The sequence below is a fragment of the Macaca fascicularis genome, chromosome 17, assembly GCF_037993035.2.
Source record: "Macaca fascicularis isolate 582-1 chromosome 17, T2T-MFA8v1.1".
NCBI lineage: Eukaryota > Metazoa > Chordata > Mammalia > Primates > Cercopithecidae > Macaca > Macaca fascicularis.
Window position 1 is genome coordinate 66,768,507 of NC_088391.1, and position 24,403 is coordinate 66,792,909.

Sequence of the window (24,403 nt, forward strand, 5' to 3'; positions counted from 1 at the left end):
GGCTAACACGGTAAAACCCCGTCTCTACTAAAAAGTACAGAAAACTAGCCGGGCGAGGTGGCGGGTGCCTGTAGTCCCAGCTACTCGGGAGGCTGAGGCAGGAGAATGGCCAAAACCCAGGAGGCGGAGCTTGCAGTGAGCTGAGATCCGGCCACTGCACTCCAGCCTGGGCGACAGAGCGAGATTCCATCTCAAAAAAAAAAAAAAAAAAAAGTAAAAAAGAAAAAATTAATATTTTATTTAGGTCCATAGAAAATAAGTTATATATGTCAGCAAACAAGTATGCTTCCCTTGATTCAACAAGAAGGATAAGCCAGCTGCCAGGACCTTAGAACCAGGTTGTGTAATTAGTGAGAGTACATGAATTCTGTGAAATTTATGCCCACTTGCTCCTTTTTATTTTTCTGGGGGGGAGGGTTAAATAACTTCAGTTGTTAAGGTTTTATGTTATATAAGCCATCACAGATATTTCCTGGAGATAGAGTGAATATAATCTTGTTGATTTATCTCCTTTTGGATGACTAAGTTAAGGTTAGTCTTTCTCTTTGCCTCTTTTCACATTTATTGCTGGAGAACTGTAATAACTGAGTTTAGCATTTCAGTGTTACTCTGTGAACTTTCATTAAACTAGTAATTTTCCTTATTTTTGAATAGAACATATGTACTAGTTTATTAAATAATATTGAATATCTCCTTATTGTTACTTTGAATATTGAATACCTCCTTATTGTGTCAGTTGTGGGGAAACAATTATAAATTTATTTTCTGTTTTTCATCAGCTTTTTTCTATGTCCGACAGAAACCTCATTGCCTTACATGTCAAATGAAACCCAATTTAAATTAGGCAAACAAGCAAGTAATAACCGATTGATGATATTTTTTGGAAGTTTATTTAACTTACTAGTCTTTAAAAAATGTTTCTTTAGGCACTTGAAGACTCCAGCTTCCTGAAAAGAAGTGGCAGGGACAGTGGCTACGGTGACATCTGGTGTCCTGAACGTGGAGAATTTCTGGCTCCTCCAAGGCACCATAAGAGAGAAGATTCCTTTGAAAGCTTGGACTCTTTGGGCTCGAGGTCATTGACAAGCTGCTCCTCTGATATCACGTTGAGAGGGGGGCGTGAAGGTGTGTTGTGTTTTGGCTGTCAGTTTATTTGTTTGCATATCAAGGGAGAACTGGGAGCAAGAGAGAATAGAAAAATGGAGCAAAAACTAGGCAGAAATTTCACTTAGAAGTGGATTTTCATAGAGACTCAAGTATAACTGGGGGTTTTGTTATTTTTTTCTCCTTCATGATGGTGATAGTTTCATTTTTGAAAAGTTTCATTTCTGGAAAGGACTGGGAGGTGACAGTTAATTGTGACCTGTTTTATCAGTGATAATCTATCCTGGCTCTTCTGTCTCCAGATTCAGGCTTAATTTGTGTTCACGAGTTCTATAAACTGATATATCTAAACATAGAAAGGAATATAAGATTCTTCAAAAAAAAAAAAAATTTTCTTCTAGTTTCTGAGTAACTTTCATCCTTGGCTTTTTTCAAAAGATTAAAAAAATTCTCTTAAGCAAAAACAAGAGAGATATTTTTCCAATTATTTCTATAGATGAGAAGAAATGACTGCTATCTATCATGATAGAACATTATGTTAAACTTTGTAGACTGAATAATATACCACCACATAACATGCTGGTAGAAATCCTCTCTTGGTCCTTTCAGGGTCAGAGCTAACCTAGGACAGAGCAAGTGTGAAAAGAACATGTTAGAGACATCTTGTTGTGGGAAGGAACCTTCTTTCAAAATCCCAAGCTTATGGTCAGTTCAGTTATTTCAATGCACATCTTATTCCTGTGGCTACTGGGTGTAGCATCAGCAATTTCTGACTGCACATCTCCAGCTATTCAGATTTGACTAGATTGAAATCACAAGTAAAGTTTTTTTGAAATATTTATATGCTTCTACTGACATCAACGTGAAAACATTGAGTTCTGGCTGTGAATTTCTGCTTGATTGTTAGGGATTTTACATTGCTTGTGTATTTGGAATATTACTTTTCTATTTCTAGATATTTTTCCTGGCATATCTATGACAAAAATGTCAAAAATCAGCAAACTTAAAATAATTGTACAGTAAACACACATGTGTTTGTCACCTAATTCCACCATGATGTTTTACTATGCATGATTTGGCTTATACCCATCTCTCTCTCCTCTTTCTCTCTTTCTCTTTCTCTTTCCCCCTCCCTCCCTCTTTCTTTCTCTATTATAATTTAATCATCTTATTTTTTGAGGCATTTCAGAATATATTACACTTGTCCTAAATACTTCAGTATGCACATCATTAACTAGAATTTATTATTTGTTTTGCCTCTGAGGTGAAACTTATATAAATACAACATACTGTGAATTTGTTTTCCAAAAAATCAATCAACAATTTATTAAGCATGGTAACAAAAAACCTGAATGCTTTATCTTTTAGAGTAGTAGTTTTTAAAAATAAAAAATGTGAAAGGCTATTTAAGCATTAACCTTTGTAATTACTGCCACATGTATTGGCTGTTTGCTGTCAAGGTGTGACAGATTCATAGCCTAGATGACGATTCCAATACGTTTAAGGAAATGAATCTGAGTATGTGATTCATCTGAGTGGTTAAAGCTGTAAAAGCAGAGGCTGAAATTCTGAACCCGCTGTATTTCTTTCCCCTGACTGAAGAACCTACTCCATGTAATGATGGAATTTATATCTAGCCAAGGAATAAAAGGGGAAAAGATAGAGGGCATGTGGGAATATGCGGGCTTCAGTCAGTTCAGATGCAGTGGCCCGCCCAGTGGTGTGGAATCTAAGGCGTCTTCTCAGATCCTAGTTGGAATAGACACCTGTCCATGTAACCAAAAGCAGAGGGCTACTGTCACATTCCTTTCTGATCTTGGAAATGGGGCTGCAGACCTTTTTTGAAGAGTGTGGAAGTGAAGTCTTGGAAATTACAACTAAGCAGGGAAAAAAAGCCTGGGATGGAGGCACCTGGATGATGAAACTCTTTTGTGATCAGCGTGTTAAAATTCTACTGCTACCCTCTAGATTGTAGTCCTAAATTGATGAGCGCTATAATACAGGGTAATATTTTTAGGATAACAGAATTGCAATGTCACATTCTCTAGTTTTACATGAAAACTCATATCAAGAATGATATTTTGGGGGGAAAAATTATCTGCAGGTACTGTACTGGGCTAAAAAAAGACTTTATCTTAAAAAGTAAAATGGTCTCTTTCTGACTTTAAAATTCCTCATGTATAGATTTTGGCAAGAGTAATTGATATACTTACTGGAAATGAGAGATAAATGTCTGATTTTTTAGAAGGTGGTAAAAAGAAAGCGCCAGTTTATTGACTACTACCCCTCATGGTCATAGCTGCGTTTACTTTCTCTCTTTTACCAAGACTCTACTCTCCTTTTACCGTGTCCCTGTCTCACAGCTGTATGTTAAGCGACTTCCTGTAGACTGTTCTCGGTGTTATTTACTGTAGCTTCCTGCCAGGCAGGAGGGAGGGGAAGAGACTGCCTTTAACTCAGGTTAACCCTGCAGGTGCTCTACCTGCTGAGAGCTTGTAGCTGTCAGGCGCTGTGCACAGCCAGGCCCGGAGAGAACCCTGGTGAGAAGCAAGTAACACTTCCAAACCTTTACCAATGCACAAGAGGCGGGAAGAGAAGAAGGGTGGGAAAGAGAGACAACTTGGCTTGGATCTGTAGTGTTGTTCTCTCCCCTTTTCTTCCTTTGTCTTTAAAAGAGTAGATTTATTCTTCTTCTTTTAAGAAAGCAGATTACTATTTGTATCTATCTGACCTTGAGGTGTATCAAAGGGTGTTCTTTTGAATTTGTGTTTAAATGATTTTGAATCATAATACAAGGTTCCCAGTATAATTTCCATGGCCACTCAGAAGAAACTGTGAGTTCTGTGCTCTCATTTGGGCATAAGACTTGAGATTCCTTTGGAACTTTAGAAGTCATCCAGTCCAACCTCATATTTAATATCTGATTCTGGTTCATCGGATCTATCCAGACCCTTTACAAGCTTCTTGTTGTTGTTTTGCTTCTCTTTCTACATCCTTCCTGATCTCTCCCCTCACATATATATTGTAGATAGCTGCATGCCTTATTTTAGATTACTGAGTTCCCCTAGAATTACTTTTGCATGTTGTTTTAAGTATCTGTGACTCCATTGCTAGATTTTATTTCTATGTATTACATCAACAAATCTTATGGAAAATCATGGAGACAGAGATCGAGAAGAAAAGGGGCTCACTAGTAAAACAGGACGTTTTCTGCTTAGAGCCTACAACAGCAAAAGAATGTACTGCATGTGCCTCCAGTATGCAAAGCAAGTTCCTCCTAATGGATCTTATCACAACTTCGTGACAAATTTCTAAAAATATTCCCTGCAGTTAGCAGTGGCAGCACTGGGTTTCTAAGGGAAAGACAAAGCAGGCGCACTGTGTGGGTTTCAGTTAGGCGAATAATCTGGAGAGTAAAGCAAATTCTTGTGCCTCCTTTATAGGTTTTGAAAGTGACACAGATTTGGAATTTACATTCAAGATGCAAGATTATAATAAAGATGATATGTCGTATCGAAGGATTTCGGCTGTTGAGCCAAAGACTGCGTTACCCTTCAATCGTTTTTTACCCAACAAAAGTAGACAGCCATCCTATGTACCAGCACCTCTGAGGAAGAAAAAGCCGGACAAACATGAGGATAACAGAAGAAGCTGGGCAAGCCCGGTTTATACAGAAGCAGATGGAACATTTTCGAGGTACTGAAATGGGTGTGATTATTGAGTTTCGTATGCGTTTCGAATGTGGTGGGATGTTAAATGTGGTAAAAAGAATGGCTCTTAAATGTGTTTCATAGATCATATATTAAGCTTGACTTGTGAGAATATTTTTCATCCCTCTATTTTTAGTTATACATATCTTGAAGCCATTTCTTCTGTTTTAGAATGTCAGCATGTGATTTGCTAGGTCTTTTTTTAGATGCATGACTTCAGTTTATTGGTATTTTTCAGCTTACCAGATAATTTATATTGTTCATGATGAGCCCTGCCATGTAATGTTTTTCCTTTTTTGATTGATCTTAGTGGACATGAAAAGAATCCTTTAATTTCTCAGCAAATTAGCAGAACAGAGTGTGGTTTTGCAAATCCAGCTTCCTCTCACGGGGAGGCGTACGGTTTTGAAAGTGGTTCGGACTCTGAGGATGAACGAAGGTTTCCTGACATAGTTTTGGATGACTTAGCCAACCGTAGATTCCAAGTGAAAAAGAGGCCCCAGAATTTCATCTCGAAAATCACCTCTCCTAATTCTTGTCCGCAAATACTTTCTCCTGCTGATATGTTCGCCATGGGGCTGTATGGACTGACGAGGTCAGAAATACTTGTCCTGGATCCAGCTGTCTATCATGCTGCTGATTTTAATTCAGAAAGTAACACCCCAAATTGTTTGTTATGTGCCTCTTTCTTTTAACACAGCTTCTAATGAAGTATCTTTGGCCCATGTGTATCTAGCTATCCTTGAATTAAAATGAGATGCTGTTATAATAAATTTGTCCTAGGAGTTGTGGTGGTGATGAGAATGGGAACTAATTTGCTTTGTTCACAGTGGTGTAAACTTTGTGAACCAGAAAGCATGCTGTTTGTGTGCTGTGTCACAAATGCTCATACAGTGTCTTAACCAGTTGGATGTTTTGAACAGTAATCAGAGGAGGATTTGGGGCACCAATGTGGAGAACTGGCCAACTGTACAAGGAGCTTCAAAGTCCTCTTGTTATTTGGAAGAGGAAAAAGCAAAGACAAGAAGCATACCCAACATTGTAAAGGATGATCTTTATGTGCGCAAGCTCACTCCAGTCATGCCAAACCCAGGGAATGCTTTTGATCAGTTTCTTCCCAAATGTTGGATCCCGGAAGATGTGAACTGGAAAAGAATAAAAAGGGAAACTTATAAGCCATGGTATAAAGAATTTCAGGGATTCAGGTTTGTCATTGTGCATGTTTCTATTACACCATTGTACATTCAGTACCCCAGCTGGGGTTCTATGTGCATGTTTTTTATAATAATAATAAGAGAGAGAGAGAAAGTCTAATTAGTTCTCTAGTGTCTACAGAACCTATATAATGGAAATGAATTTCTGTTTAAATTTAAACCTGAGGATCTAGATCTTAAAAAGCCCTGTTCCATACATAGTCGTCGCACGGCATTATTTTTAGTAGTTCTGTTTTTCTCCAATTCTTTGTCTCATTCCCTCCTCCTTTCTTTTCTCCATGTCACTCACAGTAGAAGGAATTCAGATTCTGAGGATGAGGACTCAGGTTCTGCCAGAAGCGCCACCGTTTTTAGTAGAGCACAAAAAGCAGAGCGTAGGCTAGACAGCAACTGCCAAAGACCTTCACTCTTGCTGGAATTAGCTACCAAACGGGCTGTAAAATCACCGGACTCCCATGCAGCCAGGAGAAGCAGTAGTGCTTCGGATGAGCCCAGGTGCCCCTGTCTGCATGAGCCTGCCTGCTGGGGGTCTGGCCTCAGACACCCCTCTGCCCGCTTCTGCTGCTCCATTAACCTGGGACCTGATTGCATTGAATCAGGAAACCTGACTCATTTAGTGGACTTAGTACAAAAGCATAATGTATAACATGCTGCTTTCTGTGCAACTACATCAGCTTGGAAGTCTGTAGGATTCAACATTCTTCTTTAGCACAATAATGTGTGAGACAGGATATATTTACATGTGGCAGTTCTTTTGAAAAGCCAGTTCAAAAAGGCTTGTTAGAAAGTTTACCTAATTTTACAGTTTTGGTGTGTGTGGAGATGTGGAACAAGGAAATAACTTTCAGGTAGAGACTGGGAAGGGCAAGTCTAGGGAAAATGCCAAGGAAAGATTCCTTGAGCTCTTTTATAAAACTTCAGAGCAATTCATTTTCCCTTTTTCCGGCTGATTACATATACGTATTGCATAAAGTGCATGATGCCCAGCTTGTGAAACTTTCAAAGATTATTCCTTCTTCTTCAGGGGGCACTTAGACCACGGTGGCAAATGGAAGGAGGGGTACCAGGGGCCAAACACAGTGGCTTATGTCTGGAATCCCAGCACTTTGGGAGACCGGGGCAGGTGGATCACTTGAGGTCGGGAGTTTGAGACCAGCTTGGCTAAAATGGTGAAACCTTGTCTGTACTAAAAATACAAAAATTAGCTGGGCATGGTAGGGGGCACCTGTAATCCCAGCTACTCGGAAGGCTGAGGGAAATGAATTGCATGAACCCAGGAGGCAGAGGTTGCAGTGAGCTGAGATTGCGCAACTGCACTCAGCCTGGGGGACAGAGCAAAACTCTGTCTGAAAAAAAAAAAAAAAAAAAAGAAAAGAAAAGAAAAGAAAAAAGGGTACCAGGGAGTGGCTTTTCTGTGTGCCTGGGAGGGGTACTTAGTCTATACTCCAGCCCCATCCGTGGCCTCTATGGTGCCCAGCTTTCCTGAGAAGTATGCTCTGCTCTTATTTCTTTAGAGAGTTTCCAGGAAAGTCATGGGTGTTGGATTAAATGCTAGTCTATTCCTAGCAAGAGTCCCCCAGTGGTCCTCTAAAATAATTTATCCTCAGTAACTGGCTAGTTGGTCTGCTAATTACCTTTGGCTAGTCGATCTGCTAATTACCTTTTCTCCCCAAACTTAATAAGATTCTCTTTCCTTTTTCCTCTCTGTGCATCAGTCAGTTTTTACTGCTTCAGGCCCTCCAAACATACTCTGATGACATCTTGTCTTCTGAAACACATACCAAAATTGATCCCACTTCTGGCCCAAGGCTCATAACCCGCAGGAAGAATCTCTCTTACGCACCAGGCTATAGAAGAGATGACCTGGAGATGGCGGCCCTGGATCCTGACTTAGAGAATGATGATTTCTTTGTCAGAAAGACTGGGGCTTTCCATGCAAATCCATATGTTCTCCGAGCTTTTGAAGACTTTAGAAAGTTCTCTGAGCAAGATGATTCTGTAGAACGAGATATAATTTTACAGTGTAGAGAAGGTGAACTTGTACTTCCGGATTTGGAAAAAGATGATATGATTGTTCGCCGAATTCCAGCACAGAAGAAAGAAGTACCGCTGTCCGGGGCTCCAGATAGATACCACCCAGTCCCTTTCCCCGAACCCTGGACTCTTCCTCCAGAAATTCAAGCAAAATTTCTCTGTGTACTTGAAAGGACATGCCCATCCAAAGAAAAAAGTAATAGCTGTAGAATATTAGTTCCTTCATATCGGCAGAAGAAAGATGACATGCTGACACGTAAGATTCAGTCCTGGAAACTGGGAACCGCCGTGCCTCCCGTCAGTTTTACCCCTGGCCCCTGCAGTGAGGCCGACTTGCAGAGATGGGAGGCCATCCGGGAGGCCAGCAGACTTAGGCACAAGAAAAGGCTGATGGTGGAGAGGTCAGAGTGTGCTTCTGCAAGGATTTTGCTTGTGATGGATGATCTTGTGTAACTTTTCTCATGCAAGAAAGCAGCTCATCATGTTGCTCCACTCTGCATGTCGCGTGCCATTTTGAAGCATCCCAAAAAACTTAATTTGCTTTGAAAAACGCTCATTTTGTAGAAAAAGTGCAATTCCATATTTGCATATCTCTAAATAACTTATTTAGGCCTGTTTAAGACTGCATATACATAAACCTTGCCTTTGACTTAAGCAGTACTGTGGTACTATTCACCAATATGAAGTTTCATAAAAATGTTTTCCAACTTATATTTCTGGACTTCTCATGTTCAGGCATTTCTGTAACAGTCTGGTGATAGTTTGGTTTTATGTGTTGCTCACATTTTAGAGTGTCTGATTTTTTTGGGTGGTAAAATTTTCCCTGAAAATATGGCATTGCAAATTTCATTTAACTTAAATTTTTTTTTTGGCCTAGGTTTCTTGGACTATCATTTGTAACTTATTTTTATTTATAAAGTTCAGTGTAAACATTGATGTTAAAATGCATGAATGGTATTTGTTGTCTGCTGAATTTTGTGTGTATGTAATCATGGCCATTTTGATAGTTCGTATTATGCAACTTGCCTTTTTGATGAATGTTCAGTTTGTGGAACTTAGGGATGGACAAATCTGATTAGGTTGAATAAAATTAGAGGATCCAAATCTAACCTAACAGTTCCTGACAACGGGAAGGCTTTTCTTATGGATTTGTTAGCTCAGAGTAAATTGAGGAAATTCTTCATATTGCTTAATCTGAATTTCCTGAGATAGGAAATTGATGAGAACTTGAGACATGATCAAGAATGTGATGGAAGAAGTGACCTTTTGAGATTTGTCCGTTTCCAATTAGATTCTTTAGTGAAAGACATTGAATGTTTAGAAACTAATATGACTGGGAAAAATGACTTTTTAATTTTTGGTTTTCTGGTTTCTTAGACTCTTTCAAAAGATTTATGGTGAGAATGGGTAAGTTATGTGGTTCACAGTAAAAAATCTGTGCCTATTGTTTGTTCTTTGTATAATTTACTGTATTTCTGGCATGGCATGTCACTAAATGGGGATGTTGTGTGCTGTGCATGAGATTTTTTAAATGGGAAATGTTTGTTTTGCAACCTAATGGCAATATTTCTGTGTCTTGGTGCCCAGTGCATGACAAAATTGTTTTATTAAAAATTTAAACTTTAGCTCCATCCCTTCATTTTTCCTTTTTAAAAATTTAGTGAGTTGATTAAAAGTAACAAAAGCACTTGCCTAAGTTTACGTATATATATTTTGGTATTTGGTTGCTACATGGATTAAAATTCTGATTTATGGATGCTAAAGCCCAAGTTACTACATTTTAGAAAATCAGCGATGGAAAAAGAATATTAGTATTTACTTCGAGTTTAGAATACACCCAGTTGACATTATCCATATAATCGGCCCACTGGGAACTTCATTAGTAGGGATGCGTTAATCCTCCCTAGGTGGTATTTGGAAGTATTATATTTTCAAGATTCCTGATTAGGAAAAAAAGGTATAATATGGTTATGTTTATGGTGCAAAATTGGCCTTCAAAAACTGCAAAAATCTTCTTAATTTCTAATGTCATTGTCGCAAAAACTACATATTTTTTTTTTTTTGAGACGGAGTCTTGCTCTGTTGCCTGGGCTGGAGTGCAGTGGCGCAATCTTGGCTCATGGCAACTTTCACCTCCCAGGTTCAAGCAATTCTCCTGTCTCAGCCTTCTGAGTAGCTGGGACTACAGTTGCATGCTACCACACTCTGCTAATTTTTGTATTTTTAGTAGAGACGGGGTTTCACCAGGTTGGTCAGGCTGGTCTCAAATTCCTGACCTCAGGTGATCCATCCACCTCAGCCTCCCAAAGTGCTGGGATTACAGGCAAAATCTACATTTATAGTAAATCATTTATTCATTCTTAGTACAAAATCACAAGGTGGCTGTATCTTAATATTTTCCACCAAACTTTCTGTAACTTTGTGTATCTAAGGGCCAATAGTGTTTGAGCAAGAGGAAGAGAGTTAAAGGATGAAAATGTTTTAATCTGCTCAGGCCTTAGTAGCTAAGTGTCTTCCCTTACAAGGATTTACTTCATCTATAAGAATCTCTAGTTTTGATAGCTTTTTATAATTTTGATAATTCAGAAATGTTGGAAGCTACTAAACATAAAGCAATGTAACCATTCTAGATGCCAAAGGTGTAACTGAGCCATAGGCAACAAATTGCAAGTACTTGTTAGCCACTGATTTTAAAAACCAGGGTCCCTGCATGCTTTCTGTGTGCCATGCAAAGGCACATTATCCCCTTTCCAGCTCATCTGCATGACGCTTAAGCATTTGCTACTTTCAAGTCATAGGAAAGCTGTTTTAACTTGATTAAAAATCTCTTTGCAGCTTTAAGCATGTTGAATTGTAACTTTCAGAAAAATTTTCATTTGTAAATTAAATATAACTTTATAATGTAAGCAGCTCTCAGAAATAGTTGCTTTTCTTAAAGGGAATACAAGTACCCAGAGTACAAGTATGTGTTGGGAATGCCAACATGTACAACCATTTCAGTGGCTGGATGTGTTCCCCATAGTGAGGGGTAAATTATATGACTGAGTTAGAAAAGAAGACAGAAACCTAAAACCAAAACTTGAAAAGCTAAAGATTTTTCTGGATTAGAACTAACAGCAGCAAATGTTTTCTATCCCAAGATAGTTGTTCGGATAGTACAATATTTGTTTTAAAGGCTGTTCTGCATGCAGTTCAATGCCAAGGTAACTACACAAATAAAGCAAGATTGTCTGTAAATTGAGACTGAATAATGCACGATGTGTCAAACAATGGAAAGTATTATTATATGAATGTGTCCTCAGAAAACTCAAGTGTGTTTTGGACCACTTGAAGTCAATTAAGTCAAATCTATAACAAAGGATTTTTCTGTATAGTCTGTCAGTTACCAGGGCTTTTTTTTTTTTTTTTTTTTTAAAGAGATGGAGTCTTGCTATGTTGCCCAGGCTGGTAGGCTGGTCTTGAGCTCTTGGGTCTAAGCATTCCTCCTGCCTTGGCCTCCCAAAATGTTAGGATTACAGATGTGAACCATCAGGCCTGGCCTACCGGTACTTTTCTTAAGTAGATCTGCTGCAGTGAAAAGAAAATAGAAATTTAAATTGGATTAAGTGTAGGCTTTTAATCTAGAACCTGTTTCATGTTTATGCTGGGTGATATCTCTCTGAACATAATGTTTGTTGTCAAGCTTGGCATAGTTACCTGGAAAACCATTATTGCTCAACATGCTGTCATTGAAAAATAACTGCCTATAACATGAATGCTTTCTTTTTTGTGAGGACTGGGTTAAAGAGAAATGTGCAGTATCTTTTGAAGTCTGAGACTGTTAATTTCTGGCTTGCTTTTTATTTGGCATTTAACACCTGTCAGTTTGCTTGTTTGTTTTTAAGACGCTTTGTGTGTGGTAGTCATTTCTTCTATGCACTTTCATCTTGCATGGATTTATGTCTGTATGGTTTCATGAAACTTGAAAATTTGGTCATGTGTTTTGGCAGAAGCAATTTATGACAAAATTTGTTGTACGAATATGTAGAAATAATCTTGTATGTGATTGAGCTGTTGAATCTGTTGCCAGTGTTAATAGGAGATGAACACTGATTTCACATGAAGTTGTAATAAAAGACAATCAAGTCACCCACATTTCACTTATGGGTTTGGCCAAAAGATTCTGTAGAATTATAAAGGCTTATGACACCAAAAAGAAAGGGAAAAAAAGCCAATGTCAGTTATTTCTAGGGATTTCCCTCCACCCCCAGGAGACGTTTGGCAATGTCTGGAGGCATTTTTTATTGTCCCATTGGGTGGGTGGGAGTGTGTGCGCTACTGGCAACTAGTGCCTTCGTAGCCAGAGATGCTGCTAAATGTCCTACAGTACACAGGAGTGCCTATAACAAATAGTTTTCTTGCCCCAAAATGTCAGCAGTGGTGCTACTGAGGAACCCTCACTGAGAGTATATATCTGTAAATGAAAAATCTTCATCACATTGACTTTTTATTCTAGTGTATGGTAATTCCAAAGCCTCTTGCCCAAGTTTTAGCATTGATTGCTCTTCAGAGAATTCCTGTAGTACCTAATGGAAATACACTCAGAGGTACATAAATCAGTATATTCCTATCTCCCTCCAAAAGTTGGGGAACCTTAACCCTAGTATCATGGAATTTCTGTTTGCTGTATAAGTCTATCCATGCTTTTATATTTGAGAAAATTTGCCACGTTCTGCTCCTTTTTGATCCATTACTCCTTAGATTTTCACCTGTAAAGTTCCTGAAAGTGAGTTCTAAAAGGAAACGCCTTAAAACTAGCCAAAAAGTACCAGGAGCATAGTAGGCAACCTGCATCGTGGGAGAAGAGAGTGAGACTTTAGCAACCTTGTTTATGATTGACAACTCCTTCCTTAAACTTCCTCTTTTTCCTTCTAAATGCTATTTTTAAAAAATTCTGTTCAACAGAAAGGCAAGATGCTAGATCTGTATTTTTTGGAAAAACTCCAGTTGCATTTCTAAATTGGAGCCTTTCCAAATAAGGAAATACAAATGAAGCAGGACTTGTAAGAGACATATGATGTGATTTGCCAGTTAATCATCCTTCATTCAACACAACGTACTAGAGCCGCGCAATCCTTCATAGTTTTCCCAAACAATTTTCCTGATGCTATCTCTGGTACTTATCTCAAATCTGTGAGGCCAACAGATAGGGATGTGGAGATAGAGAAACAAATATTGCAGCTTTCCCAAGGACATGTGGCTTGTGAGTGGTAGAACCGGACTAGGGCTTTGCCTCTGAGATAATTCACGTAGACTGCTTGGCGAGGTTGCTGGCACACACAGTAAGCCCTCAGAAGCTGAATATTATGCCATTAATGCTGATAAGGGAAGGAAGAATTCTTTGTGATCTGGCCTGAGAGACTCCTTCCTCTACTACAAAAGTTCTGGATTTTATCACAGGTCTGGGGTGACCTCTCGGATTTGAAGCAGCTTGGAGAGTTATCTTTTGGGAGATCCCAAACAATCATGTTCGTTTTAATGAGAATTAGTATATGCCCCAGAAGGTTTTAAAAATGCAACCCACACAGTCAAATCCAGTTTTCATAACAATCCCTTCCTCACTTAGCAGGTGAGAAATGGGAGCTCGGAAGCGAACTGATGTGTGTTAGGGTGGGGTGAAAACTGGCACCACGGCTGGGCCTGCAGCCCTCCCCTCCTGGCTCGTTGCGGTGCCTGGCTCCAGCTGCTATACAATGTGTGCAGGCTCAATGTGGGTAACTGTTTTTTACCCTAGGGAGTGAACCGTGCTCACATTCCTGCCTTACACGGGGACTTGTCTACTCCAGAGTGTATTTGGTTCACTTTGTTCACATTAAGGACTGCCTGTGTGCCAGGCTCTGCTCCGTGTTGGGGACACCCAGGAGAAGAATGCAACCTCTGCCCTTGAGAAGCACATTTCACGGGAAGACACCTTAGCATTGCCTGGTGTAGAAGGATTAGGGCCAAAGGAGAGCAACCCTGGGAGCTGCTGGGCCTTCTAGCCTTCCTCCCATCAAAAGATTATTAAACTATTAGCATCCCTTTTTTTGTTGTTTGTTCTGGAGTTTGTGTAATCTCGTGTGTTGAGTGTCTAGATACCCCTCATGCCTGGTTCTTGAAAAATTTTTCCTGCCTCCTCTTAGTGAGTCTGTCATAGTATTAGTTCAAATAGCCTCATTCTTCACAGTGTGACTTACGTGAATTTATATTCTCAAATTCACACAAATCAATTTTATAAGTAGTCATACCTAGTTAGATATATTACATTAATAGATCCATCTATATTCATATATGTCCTCATATATTCTCTCGATATAATTTATTCCTTAATAGTGCTTAATAAATCCTGTAGAACTTTCTTCATAGAACTGTGGATAGCCATAATAATCTTACAAAAAGAATTAGAAACATTTTAAGTATAGTAAATTTTACTTGATTAAATGTTAGAAAACCTACCTTATTCTTACCACAGACATTGAATGAGTATATCCTGCATGCCTTGTGCTGCTAATAAGTTTTCCTCCTAAGCAACACACGACTTGTGAGGAAGAGAATCCAAGCATGCACGTGCACACACAGACACACATGCACTGTAACAGACATAAGGCTGAGGGTTCAGTACCATGATAAAGTTGTAGCTGAGGCAGTAGAGGGGTTGAGAGAAGGGACAGAGCAGCTTTGATATGGATGAGCTGGGAAGACTTCATCAAAGTGCTGCATATTATCTAGATCATTAATTTAACACATTTATCAAGCACCTACTGCAGGCTGGGCTCCCCTTCAGGTACAGGTGATATACCAGCAAGCAAATCAGAAAATTCCTGCTTTATAATCTTACAGGGCAAGGCAGTGATATGTAAATAAATGTACATGATGGCGAGACATGATATGAAGGAGAAAGGACTAGGGACAGGATGGGTCAGGGGAGAGGGGCATTTATTGTTTCTGGTAAGGTGGTCAGAGAAGGAAACACAGAGGGCACATTTAAGCAGACGCCTGGAAGTGAGAGAGGAGCTATGTGGATATCTGGGTGAAGAGCATTCCAGGCAGATTGAGGAGCAAGGGGAAAAGCAGGAGGTGTGAGCAGGGCAGGGAGGCCAGTTGGCTGGAGCAGAGAGAGTGGGGGCTGGTGCCGATGAGCACAGAGAGGTAGTAGGAACCAGGGATGGCAGACCTCTTAGGTTTTGGAAGAACCTGTCTTTAATTTAACTCTAATGAAATGGGAAGAAAGTAGTGGGTGCTGAGTAGAGGTGTACTGTGATCTGAGTGCAGTCTGAAAGGACCTGTCTGGCTGCTGTTGGGTAGGAAGGGGTGGAAGCAAGGAGGCTGTTGTAATCCAGGTGGGTGATGTGATGTGATTATTATAATAATTGTAATAATCTGGGTAGGAGATGATGTGATAATTGTTATAATCCAGGTAGCAGATGTGATTATTGTAATAATTGTAATCATCCAGGTAGGAGTCACTTGGATCAGGGTGTAATGGTGGAGGTGGTAAGAAGTGATTGTGTTCTAGATACATTTAGAAGGCAGAGGGACAGGATTTACTGATGGGACCAGTTACGGTATATGAGAGAAAGAGAGGAATCTGGGATGACTCCAAGATGTGTGCCCTAATGTTGGGAAGGATAGAGGTGACCTTTACTGATACAAGGAGAGTGAGAGCTGAGCAGGTCGTGAAGGGGACAATCAGGTTTTTTCTGTGACAAACCTGAGGCCTATTAGACTTCCAAGTGGAGAATGAATAGGAAGTTGGAAATACCTGTCCGGGAGTCCTGAGGTATGAATGGCAATTAAGAAGTTAGGTATACTGGTAAAGGGCTTTTGAATCAGAGGAAATAGTTTAGGAAAGATGTTTGTTGAAACTGGAGTTTGGGTATTAATTCAAGAAGCCATTTTGGAAGTCTAGGTGAGTTGACTGTACTCTGATCTAGGGTGTTGGCAATAGAGATGGAAAGAAAGAGACACTGAATGAAAGGACTTGATAACTAATGGAAAGTGGGGAGAAGGGAGAAACAAAGGTGCAAAGTGGTTCTTAGGTTTCAGATGTGGATGACTGGAGGGCAGGTGGCAACATTAGTAACCACAAGAGGAAAAGCAGGTTTGGGGACAAGATTGAGTTTGGTCACATCAACAATAACCATGCATTTAGTGAGTTACAGTTTACAAAATCCCTTCTAGATATTATTTTAATCAGTCCTTTGCCAATTGAAGAAGTGCCTAGGGGATATCCATGCAGAAATATTTATTCAAGAAGCAATTGGAAATGAGTCAAAGGAAGGACTGGTTCCTTAATTATGGAATTGGGACTCATTTAGAAATAATAATTCCATGAGCTAGCTAAGCTAGGAATTCCTGAACAGCTAGGAGCAAACATGCTTTAAAAGAAATAATGATGGCACCATCTTGGAAGGCAAAATTTAGATGCCCAGGCAGGGGGTGTACAGTTACTTAAATAAAGTCAGGAGTGCAGTATAAAAGATCAGTGGGAAAGAGCTTCAAAGGCTCTTTCTCGCATTCCTACTTGCTCCTCAGTATTTAGATCTGACCTCTCCCTTTTTCTTGAGACTACCCTCAATCTCTCTTTCCCCTCTGGTATAGTTTACTCGGCTCTTGGTTATGTGCATGTAGAGAGCACACGTGTACCTGTGTCCAACACGCCACTCTGTTCATTGGTTTCTATTGTGGATTGAGCTCTTCCAAAGTTTAACCTCAGTCCATCCTTGTGTTACAAGTTGAATGCGTGCAAGTTGCCCTAATAGAAGAAGAGGGTTATGGAGGTAGTTATAAAGGACTATTAGAAACTATCTGTGGTGCTTTGAGAACACGTCTAGTGCACTGGTAGGGCAGATCTTACAGAATCTTTTAGAATCTGCAGCACATTTATTCATGGTATTGAACTTGAGGAGAAAAATATCAGGTAAACTTTAAATTATTAATGAGTGCCCAGAAAAGGCAGCCAAACCTCAACAGATTATCTTTGAAGGAGATAGAAAATAAAGAGAGTGACTGTTTTTTTCCTAAAGTAATCCTTTTATGCATTGACCTCTTTAAATATGAACCTTGGGGAGTTTTTTCGAGACTTGTATAGGGCTAATCTAGCCATTTTGTGAAAAAATTCACACTCGAGTGCTAGGCTCTTGTTTCTGAGTTTTGGAAAAACACCATTTATCTCTGTAGCGCTACTTCTGTGACACTATCACCGAAGTGTCTAGGTAGAAATTTAGGTGGAATTTCCAAATATAAGTCCAACCTCAGTTTAACCCCTAAGTCTGGTCATGTGAACTTCTGTGGTAACCATGAGTCTTTTTGTTGTAGGAGTAAGTCCATGAGCGATGTCAGCGCAGAGGATGTTCAAAACTTGCGTCAGCTGCGTTACGAGGAGATGCAGAAAATAAAATCACAATTAAAAGAACAAGATCAGAAATGGCAGGATGTGAGTATTTTGGGGGTAGCGGGAGGGAGAGTGTATTTGTTTGACTTTTCTTTGCTTCTCTTAAAGTCTATGTACCCAAGACCATTTCCTTGCTATTACAGAATTCAGTTCTGTATAAAATGTGACCAACTTCCTTTACAAAGATTTTTAAACCTTTTTTTTTCCTATTATTGTTGCATATTTTAAAGGCCATTGTGAAAAATATACCTGAATGTTTATTTTCTAATATTCTCTGAGTTCTCAAAAATGTGAGTTGCTTCCTTGCAGTATGGTGAACTTATTTACTTGTTTTGGTGGTTGAATTTGGGATATGCACATTAACTATACTTCTGATGGGAAAGACCTGGCCAAAGTTTAGGGAGAGAAGAGGAACAGGGTTCTGGCAGAGACCTTGGCATCAGGAAGGAAAGATGAAAAGGGTTAGTAATTAAGAGTTAATTAGGGAGATTTGGGGAGAAATAAGTAATATAACTCAGAGCAATATTTTGGCTGAAGAAGTCAGTAATATGAATCAAAATGAAATGTTTTTTGCAGAGTTGACATATATCCAGGTGTTTATATAGATATAGACTTACTCTTTAGTTTTGATCCTGAAGAAAAAAAGCTTGACCATTTTTTTGAATAGAGTAATTGTGATAAACTGAAGAAATGCAAAGAAATACGGTAGACAGACTATCAGAGCAAACCCAAAGAAATTTGAGGACAACTTTATGGTGAGAGTTGAGCAATAGCATGAACAAAGGAGTCAAAGTAAATCTTAATTTTCAAAGGAATTAATAGTCTCTGAAATGAAGAAACCTCTGCCCTGGCTACCTTTCTAAATTCTGGTGCCTCTTTTAATTGGGAACTCAATTTAATTGTCAAGAAACAGTAATTCAATATCACTTTGCCAAAATACACGGTGAATTTTCTGGTGTGAAAGTAAGTATTAAGGGCTTATCTGTTAGGTTAAATCAGATAAAAATTCATGCCAGTTATGCTGTAGGACTAAATGCGCATTGCTTTTGTTCTTTCTGGAAGGAGTTCATATTGGTCACAGGCTGTTTTTAAAGCAGGAGTGGCTCTGTGGGCTTGCAAGGGGTATAAACCAAATGTACTTTGCATGCCCTGGGGGTGAAATTCGGTTTTGTCTGAGACCTTGAATGCGCTTCTGTTTGGACTGGAATGCCACTAACAGTTCCGAGCAGTTCTCTATTTTGGAGACATGGAAAACTTTATACCTTGCAAAATGTCTTAACCCCCTGGGTCTCAGAACCAGCCTAGGTTTCTGGGGAGAATTGAAAAGCTGAATTAGGTTGATTGTCCCTGGGGTCACCCAGCAAGGTTAGACTTAACGTTCCTGGGGATATGGGGGACAGGTGTTGGTTTGTTCCTGCCGCATGTTCCTTATTGCTCTGACCTAGGAGGATTTAACCCTTCTGAAATCACATACTCAAGTCTCGCCTTCCCAGTTAAAGCCTTTCCAAAGCCTCCCCTTCCGGAGGTAGAACCAGACCCATGGTCTCCTTAGGACCCCACTGTCTCATGCAATCCTGTCACACTTGTTACTGAACTTTTATTTATATATCTGAATCTCCCCTGTAGACTGAGAGTTTCTTGAGGGGAACCCCGCCCTATGCATGTATGTATTAATAGTTCCTACAGTTGGGCCTGCCTCAAAGTAGGGACTGAGCTCTGCTTGTGAAATGAAAGACAGACTGTGCATCTGTGCTTAACCATCACAATCGCGTTTCTGTTTTGGCCTTACCAGTGAAACATGTTGTTTCGCAGAACAGCCAGGTTTTTGGAATGAGATGAAAACGAATTGGAAACAGTTCCTGATCTAACTAACTGTCACCTAATTACAAGCATTTAGCATTCTTTGTGAAGTGTGCAATGAGGCAGATACTTCCTGGGAAAACAAAAATGGGGTCTATCTTATTAGGTCAGGTTTTTCAGACAGACACATGAGATAAAGGCTTGGTACAGAAACGCTGGCTATAAAAAGCAAAATTAGGGCACCTTGGCACCCAGTTGGAGCGAATAGTTTCAGTGATGTAATAAGATACTCTGGCACATTCTGGCTGCTAGAAAGGGTGTGTAGAAATTCAGGTGTGCCCCTGCTGATGTGATTTTTCTGTCAGGACCTTGCAAAATGGAAAGATCGTCGAAAAAGTTACACTTCAGATCTGCAGAAGAAAAAAGAAGAGAGGGAAGAAATTGAAAAGCAGGCACTTGAGAAGTCTGAGAGAAGCTCTAAGACGTTTAAGGAAATGCTGCAGGACAGGTAATATTGCTGAATGCACCTCGGTTGTAACAGGGTTGGAGACGCCAGTGTTATAAATAGGTATTTTGTATAAGTGTAGTGTGGCATAAGTGTCCACCAATATTCAACTTTAATCAAATACGCAAAGAAACATTTAAGATTTTGGTCTGCAGTGAAAAAACAAAGCATTGTTGAAATAGTGACTTAGAGTAACAAAATAAATGAGGACTTAAAATAGGTGTTCATTATTTCTTCTCTTACATTGCGCATTCACATGCAGAATTGGATGGTGTTGGCTATGTTGGGTGCAGGAAATACATTGCTTTATACTCTTAAGTGAATTAAGGAATGAGATCTTCCAATAAAATCAGCTTACTTTTAACTAAATTGTGTAAAACATAACAAAGTTCTTTTTCATGTTTAATAATGCAATTCATTATATTTTAAAGAAAGTTTTAATAAACATAATTGTGTGTGTTTTACTTACTCTTTGCATTGCAGCATAACAGTATAAAGGTTAAATTTAAACTTTCCTGTAAAGCATTCATTATTCTGTGAAATATTAGGATATTTACAGGTCGAAGAGAAGGAAAATATGCTTTTAGAATCATGTCAAAAAGGAAATACACTATCAGGTGAAATGAAACAAATCTGCTTTCTGCCCTAAAGGCGAATGATAAGCAGTTTCATTCATTTGGATGCAATTCAGTTAGCTTGGGAGGTGGGTATTCCTTTCTAAATGTGAGAGATGAGGGTGTTTCATGAACCTTCCCATAAATACGAATGGTGACTTTTAATCCCTAATAATTGTTCTGGCAAGTTCTGTCAAGCTATATGAAATCATACACTAGTTTGATCTCCACAAAAGCCTGGGTCTTTTGTAATCTTTTATTTTTACTAAATTATTATAAATTTTTGCAGGAAAATATCCTCACAAGGCTGCCAATTAATCCACAACTTTGGAAGGTTCAAGTTAGTTGTCAGTCATGATATTTACAGTGTTTTAATTTTGAAAGTTATAAGCTTGTGGATAAAATTTTGTGAATAATCCTTTATTAAAATTTCCTTGTTTCATTAAAAATCTCTTTACAATTAATATCCCAGTGAAGTATTTGAGAACCTTTTTAATTAAGTTATTATTCTTTCTTGGTTGGGACATTAAAGATAATTATATACATCTTGCTGGGCGTGGTGGCTCACGCCTGTAATCCCAGCACTTTGGGAGGCCAAGGTGGGTGGATCACAAGGTCAGGAGTTTGAGAGGTCAGGAGTTTGGCCAATGTATTGAAATCTTGTCTCTACTAAAAATACAAAAAAAATTAGCCGGCCATGGTGGCGTATGCCTGTAATCCCAGCTACTTGGGAGGCTGAGGCAGGAGAATTGCTTGAACCCGGGAGATGGAGGTTGCAGGTGAGCCGAGATCACGCCACTGCCCTCCAGTCTGGGCAACAGAGTGAGACTCAGTCTCAAAAGAAAAAAAAAAAAAGAAAAAAAGAAAAAAAAATTATATGTATCTTTATGCTCTGTAAGTGTTGTATTGATTCTTGTGTGAGGTTAGCAGCTTTTTATTCCCAGTCCATTTCATCTGTTGATTACTCTCTTACCACCTGTCTGTGTCAAATGCATATCTTTGTGGTGATGGTGCATTTCTTTCTGCTAAGGGAATCCCAAAATCAAAAGTCTACAGTTCCTTCGAGAAGAAGAATGTATTCTTTTGATGATGTGCTGGATGAAGAAAAACGACCCCCTACACTGACTGTGTCAGAAGCAAGTTACCGGAGTGAGAGAGTAGAAGAGAAGGGGACAACTTATCCTTCAGAAATTCTCAAAGAAGATTCTACAACTTTTGCAAAAAGAGAGAACAGTGTAACAACTGAAATTCAGCTTCCTTCTCAAAGTCCTGTGGAAGAACAACGCCCAACCTCTTTGTCTTCTCTGCGTTCACTGAGCACACAAATGGAGTCGACTCGTGTTTCAGCTTCTCTCCCCAGAAGTTACCAGAAAACTGATACAGTCAGGTTAACATCTGTGGTCACACCAAGACCTTTTGGCTCTCAGACAAGGGGAATCTCATCACTCCCCAGATCTTACACGGTAAAAAATGTTCTCAGTTCATTTAGTCTGTTCTGAAGAGCAAAATGTTGGTGAACTTGTGCAGAGGTTGGGGTTACATCAACTTTATGTATAAACTGTACATGCCATATATAATGACGTTTTATTTTATGCCAGTTTAGATGCAATGGAAACTTAATGCTTAAGATAGATCAATTATACAGAATTTACTAAACTTTAAATTATGTGAAAGTATGGCTGATACATTTTAAAGAATGAAGAAGATATATTCTAAGGCAGAGTATTATTTTATAATGTCATTTTTTTAGATGTACCTTTTCTAAAGTATTAGGTTGAAAAGTATGAAGTTGTCAGTATGATTGTTCTTCTTGACCTATAAAACAGCATTTCATGTAGTTTAGCCTAGAGATTTTCAGGTGCATATGTACACATTTCTGCTTTTTTCAGATTTCTCACTTTATCAGTTTGAATGTCTTACTGTTTATATGTATGCATTTCTATTAATATCAGGATTTTGAAGGATGTAGAATATTGCGGCATTTTTTTTCTGAGAATGAAGTGGTACCATATCCAACAATGAGTGTGCTAATCTGAATTATGTGAAAGGAAGCAACACAGTGCTAAGATTAATGTTCATATTCTTTTTAGCTCTGCTAATGTAGAATCCTAAACTCTAAAAGGGTATAAAAAATTGGATATTTGGGGTGAGAGAAGCCTACCTAAACTAATTGGGAAACTCCTGACCATTATATAAAGGAAAATGTAGACATATTTGACATTATAAGAATTTCATGGCAGACTTCCTTAATATAGTCAAAAGACAATATATAGACTCAGAAAAATATTATTAAAATGTATGATAGATAAAGAGTTAGTATCTCTAAGATAGCAAATGCTTCTACAAATTGGTAAGCAAACACACTAGCAAAATGAATATAGAAAAGTAGTGGCCAGTTCAAGGGAGAAGGGATTCAAATGGCTGGTAACAAAGCACAAAGAAGTATGTTCAGCTTCCCTGGAGCAAGAATGAGACGTATAACTTTTTACCCATCGGCGTGATATAGACTTAAAACATTGAAAATGTCTAGTGTTGGCAAGGATGCTGAGAAACAGATGTTCTCATACATTACTTCTGGAGTGTGTTGCTACAATTATTTTTAGAAACTATATATATATATATAAAACTTTTGCTCCAACAAGCCTACTTTTGGAAATGTGTGCTATAAAAATAGAAGTTCCAATTATAAAGAGATATGGATATTTGTTGCAGTAGTTTTGGAAGTGACAGAACATTTCAAACAACTTTAAATGCACATCAAATGAATAAATTGTTGATGTCCATACTATGGAATATTCAGCAAGTAAAGGGACTGGTTTAGAGTTCTATCTGTTGACCTGGAGTGATCAGCAGATAGAACACCAAGGCCTTTTGGCTCTCAGCAAAGGGGAATCTCATCACTCCCCAGATCTTACATGGTAAAACATGTTCTCAGTTCATTTAGTCTGTTCTGAAGAGCAAAATGTTGGTGAGCTTGTGCAGAGGTTAGAGTTACACCATCTTGATGTGTAAACTGCACATAACACATGTATATATGGCAAATTTTTTTTTTTACGCCAGTTTAGATTCAGTGGAAATTTAATGCTTAAGATGTTTGCTTGGAGTAAACAAGCAAAGCAAATTTCAGAAGTTTGTATGTGATATGAATGCTTTTTCTAAAACAATTTCCCCCACTACATGTGTGTTTATCTATCGGTGTGAAAGAACTCAGCCCAAGCGTTTAGTAATAGTTATGTTACTGTGGGTGGTATGCTATTTTAGTTTTAAAAAATTAATTTAATAAACAACTTTTAAAAACAGAAATAAAGGTAACAGAATATCAAGTTTAAAATGATATTTTCTTATTTAGATGGATGATGCTTGGAAGTATAATGGAGATGTTGAAGACATTAAGAGAACTCCAAACAATGTGGTCAGCACCCCTGCACCAAACTCGGATGCAAGCCAACTGGCTTCAAGCTCATTTAGCCAGAGAGAGGTAGCAGCAACAGAAGAAGATGCGACAAGGCAGCCCTCTCCTACATCCCCCTTCTCATCTCTTTCCCAAGACCAGGCTCCCACTTCTAAAGCCACACTGTCTTCCACATCTGGTCTTGATTTAATGTCTGAATCTGGAGAAGGTGAAATCTCCCCCCAAAGAGAAGTCTCAAGATCCCAGGTGAGTTTGGGAAAGTTCTTTATCATCTGTGGCTCAGACACTTACGCATTTAAATCTGGAAACCATGTCTCAAACGTCAAACCTCTAGGTGTTAATCTGGGCTGAAAATGTGCAAAATGACATTCTGGTTTACTCTGGACAGATCTTGGAGGAAGTAGGTGTCTTTCCACTCTGAGTGCATAGATCCAGATAACACTTGTGATGTGAGTGTGTGGAGACTTTGTGCACCAGTCTCCTTTGGAGATTTGGCTGGTGTTTTCTCTGTATTCCACGTTTCAGTAGTGGTTGCCTTATACTGCTAGTGCCCAGTAGTCCCAGGTTTCAGATACAGTAGTCACTTTGAAGGTTTTAG

General features: G+C 38.9%; 1 protein-coding gene across 50 annotated transcripts in view; it reads left to right on the forward strand.

Moving 5' to 3' along the window:
- LMO7 (LIM domain 7) overlaps window positions 1–24,403 on the forward strand; it is a 218,602-nt gene that overhangs the window by 159,089 nt on the left and 35,110 nt on the right. For 18 of the 50 annotated variants that reach the window (XM_015439363.3, XM_074022162.1, XM_074022164.1 and 15 more), the window contains 7 exons: window positions 927–1,125; window positions 4,548–4,800; window positions 9,440–9,469; window positions 17,399–17,516; window positions 19,640–19,782; window positions 21,424–21,856; window positions 23,743–24,051. In XM_015439363.3, coding sequence (XP_015294849.3) covers window positions 927–1,125; window positions 4,548–4,800; window positions 9,440–9,469; window positions 17,399–17,516; window positions 19,640–19,782; window positions 21,424–21,856; window positions 23,743–24,051 — 1,485 coding nt within the window. Of the gene's footprint in view, window positions 1–926; window positions 1,126–4,547; window positions 4,801–5,124; window positions 5,410–5,737; window positions 6,020–6,319; window positions 6,524–7,743; window positions 8,464–9,439; window positions 9,470–17,398; window positions 17,517–19,639; window positions 19,783–21,423; window positions 21,857–23,742; window positions 24,052–24,403 lie in introns of all 50 variants that reach the window. The other 32 variants (XM_074022150.1, XM_074022152.1, XM_074022151.1 and 29 more) reach the window with 4 other exon arrangements.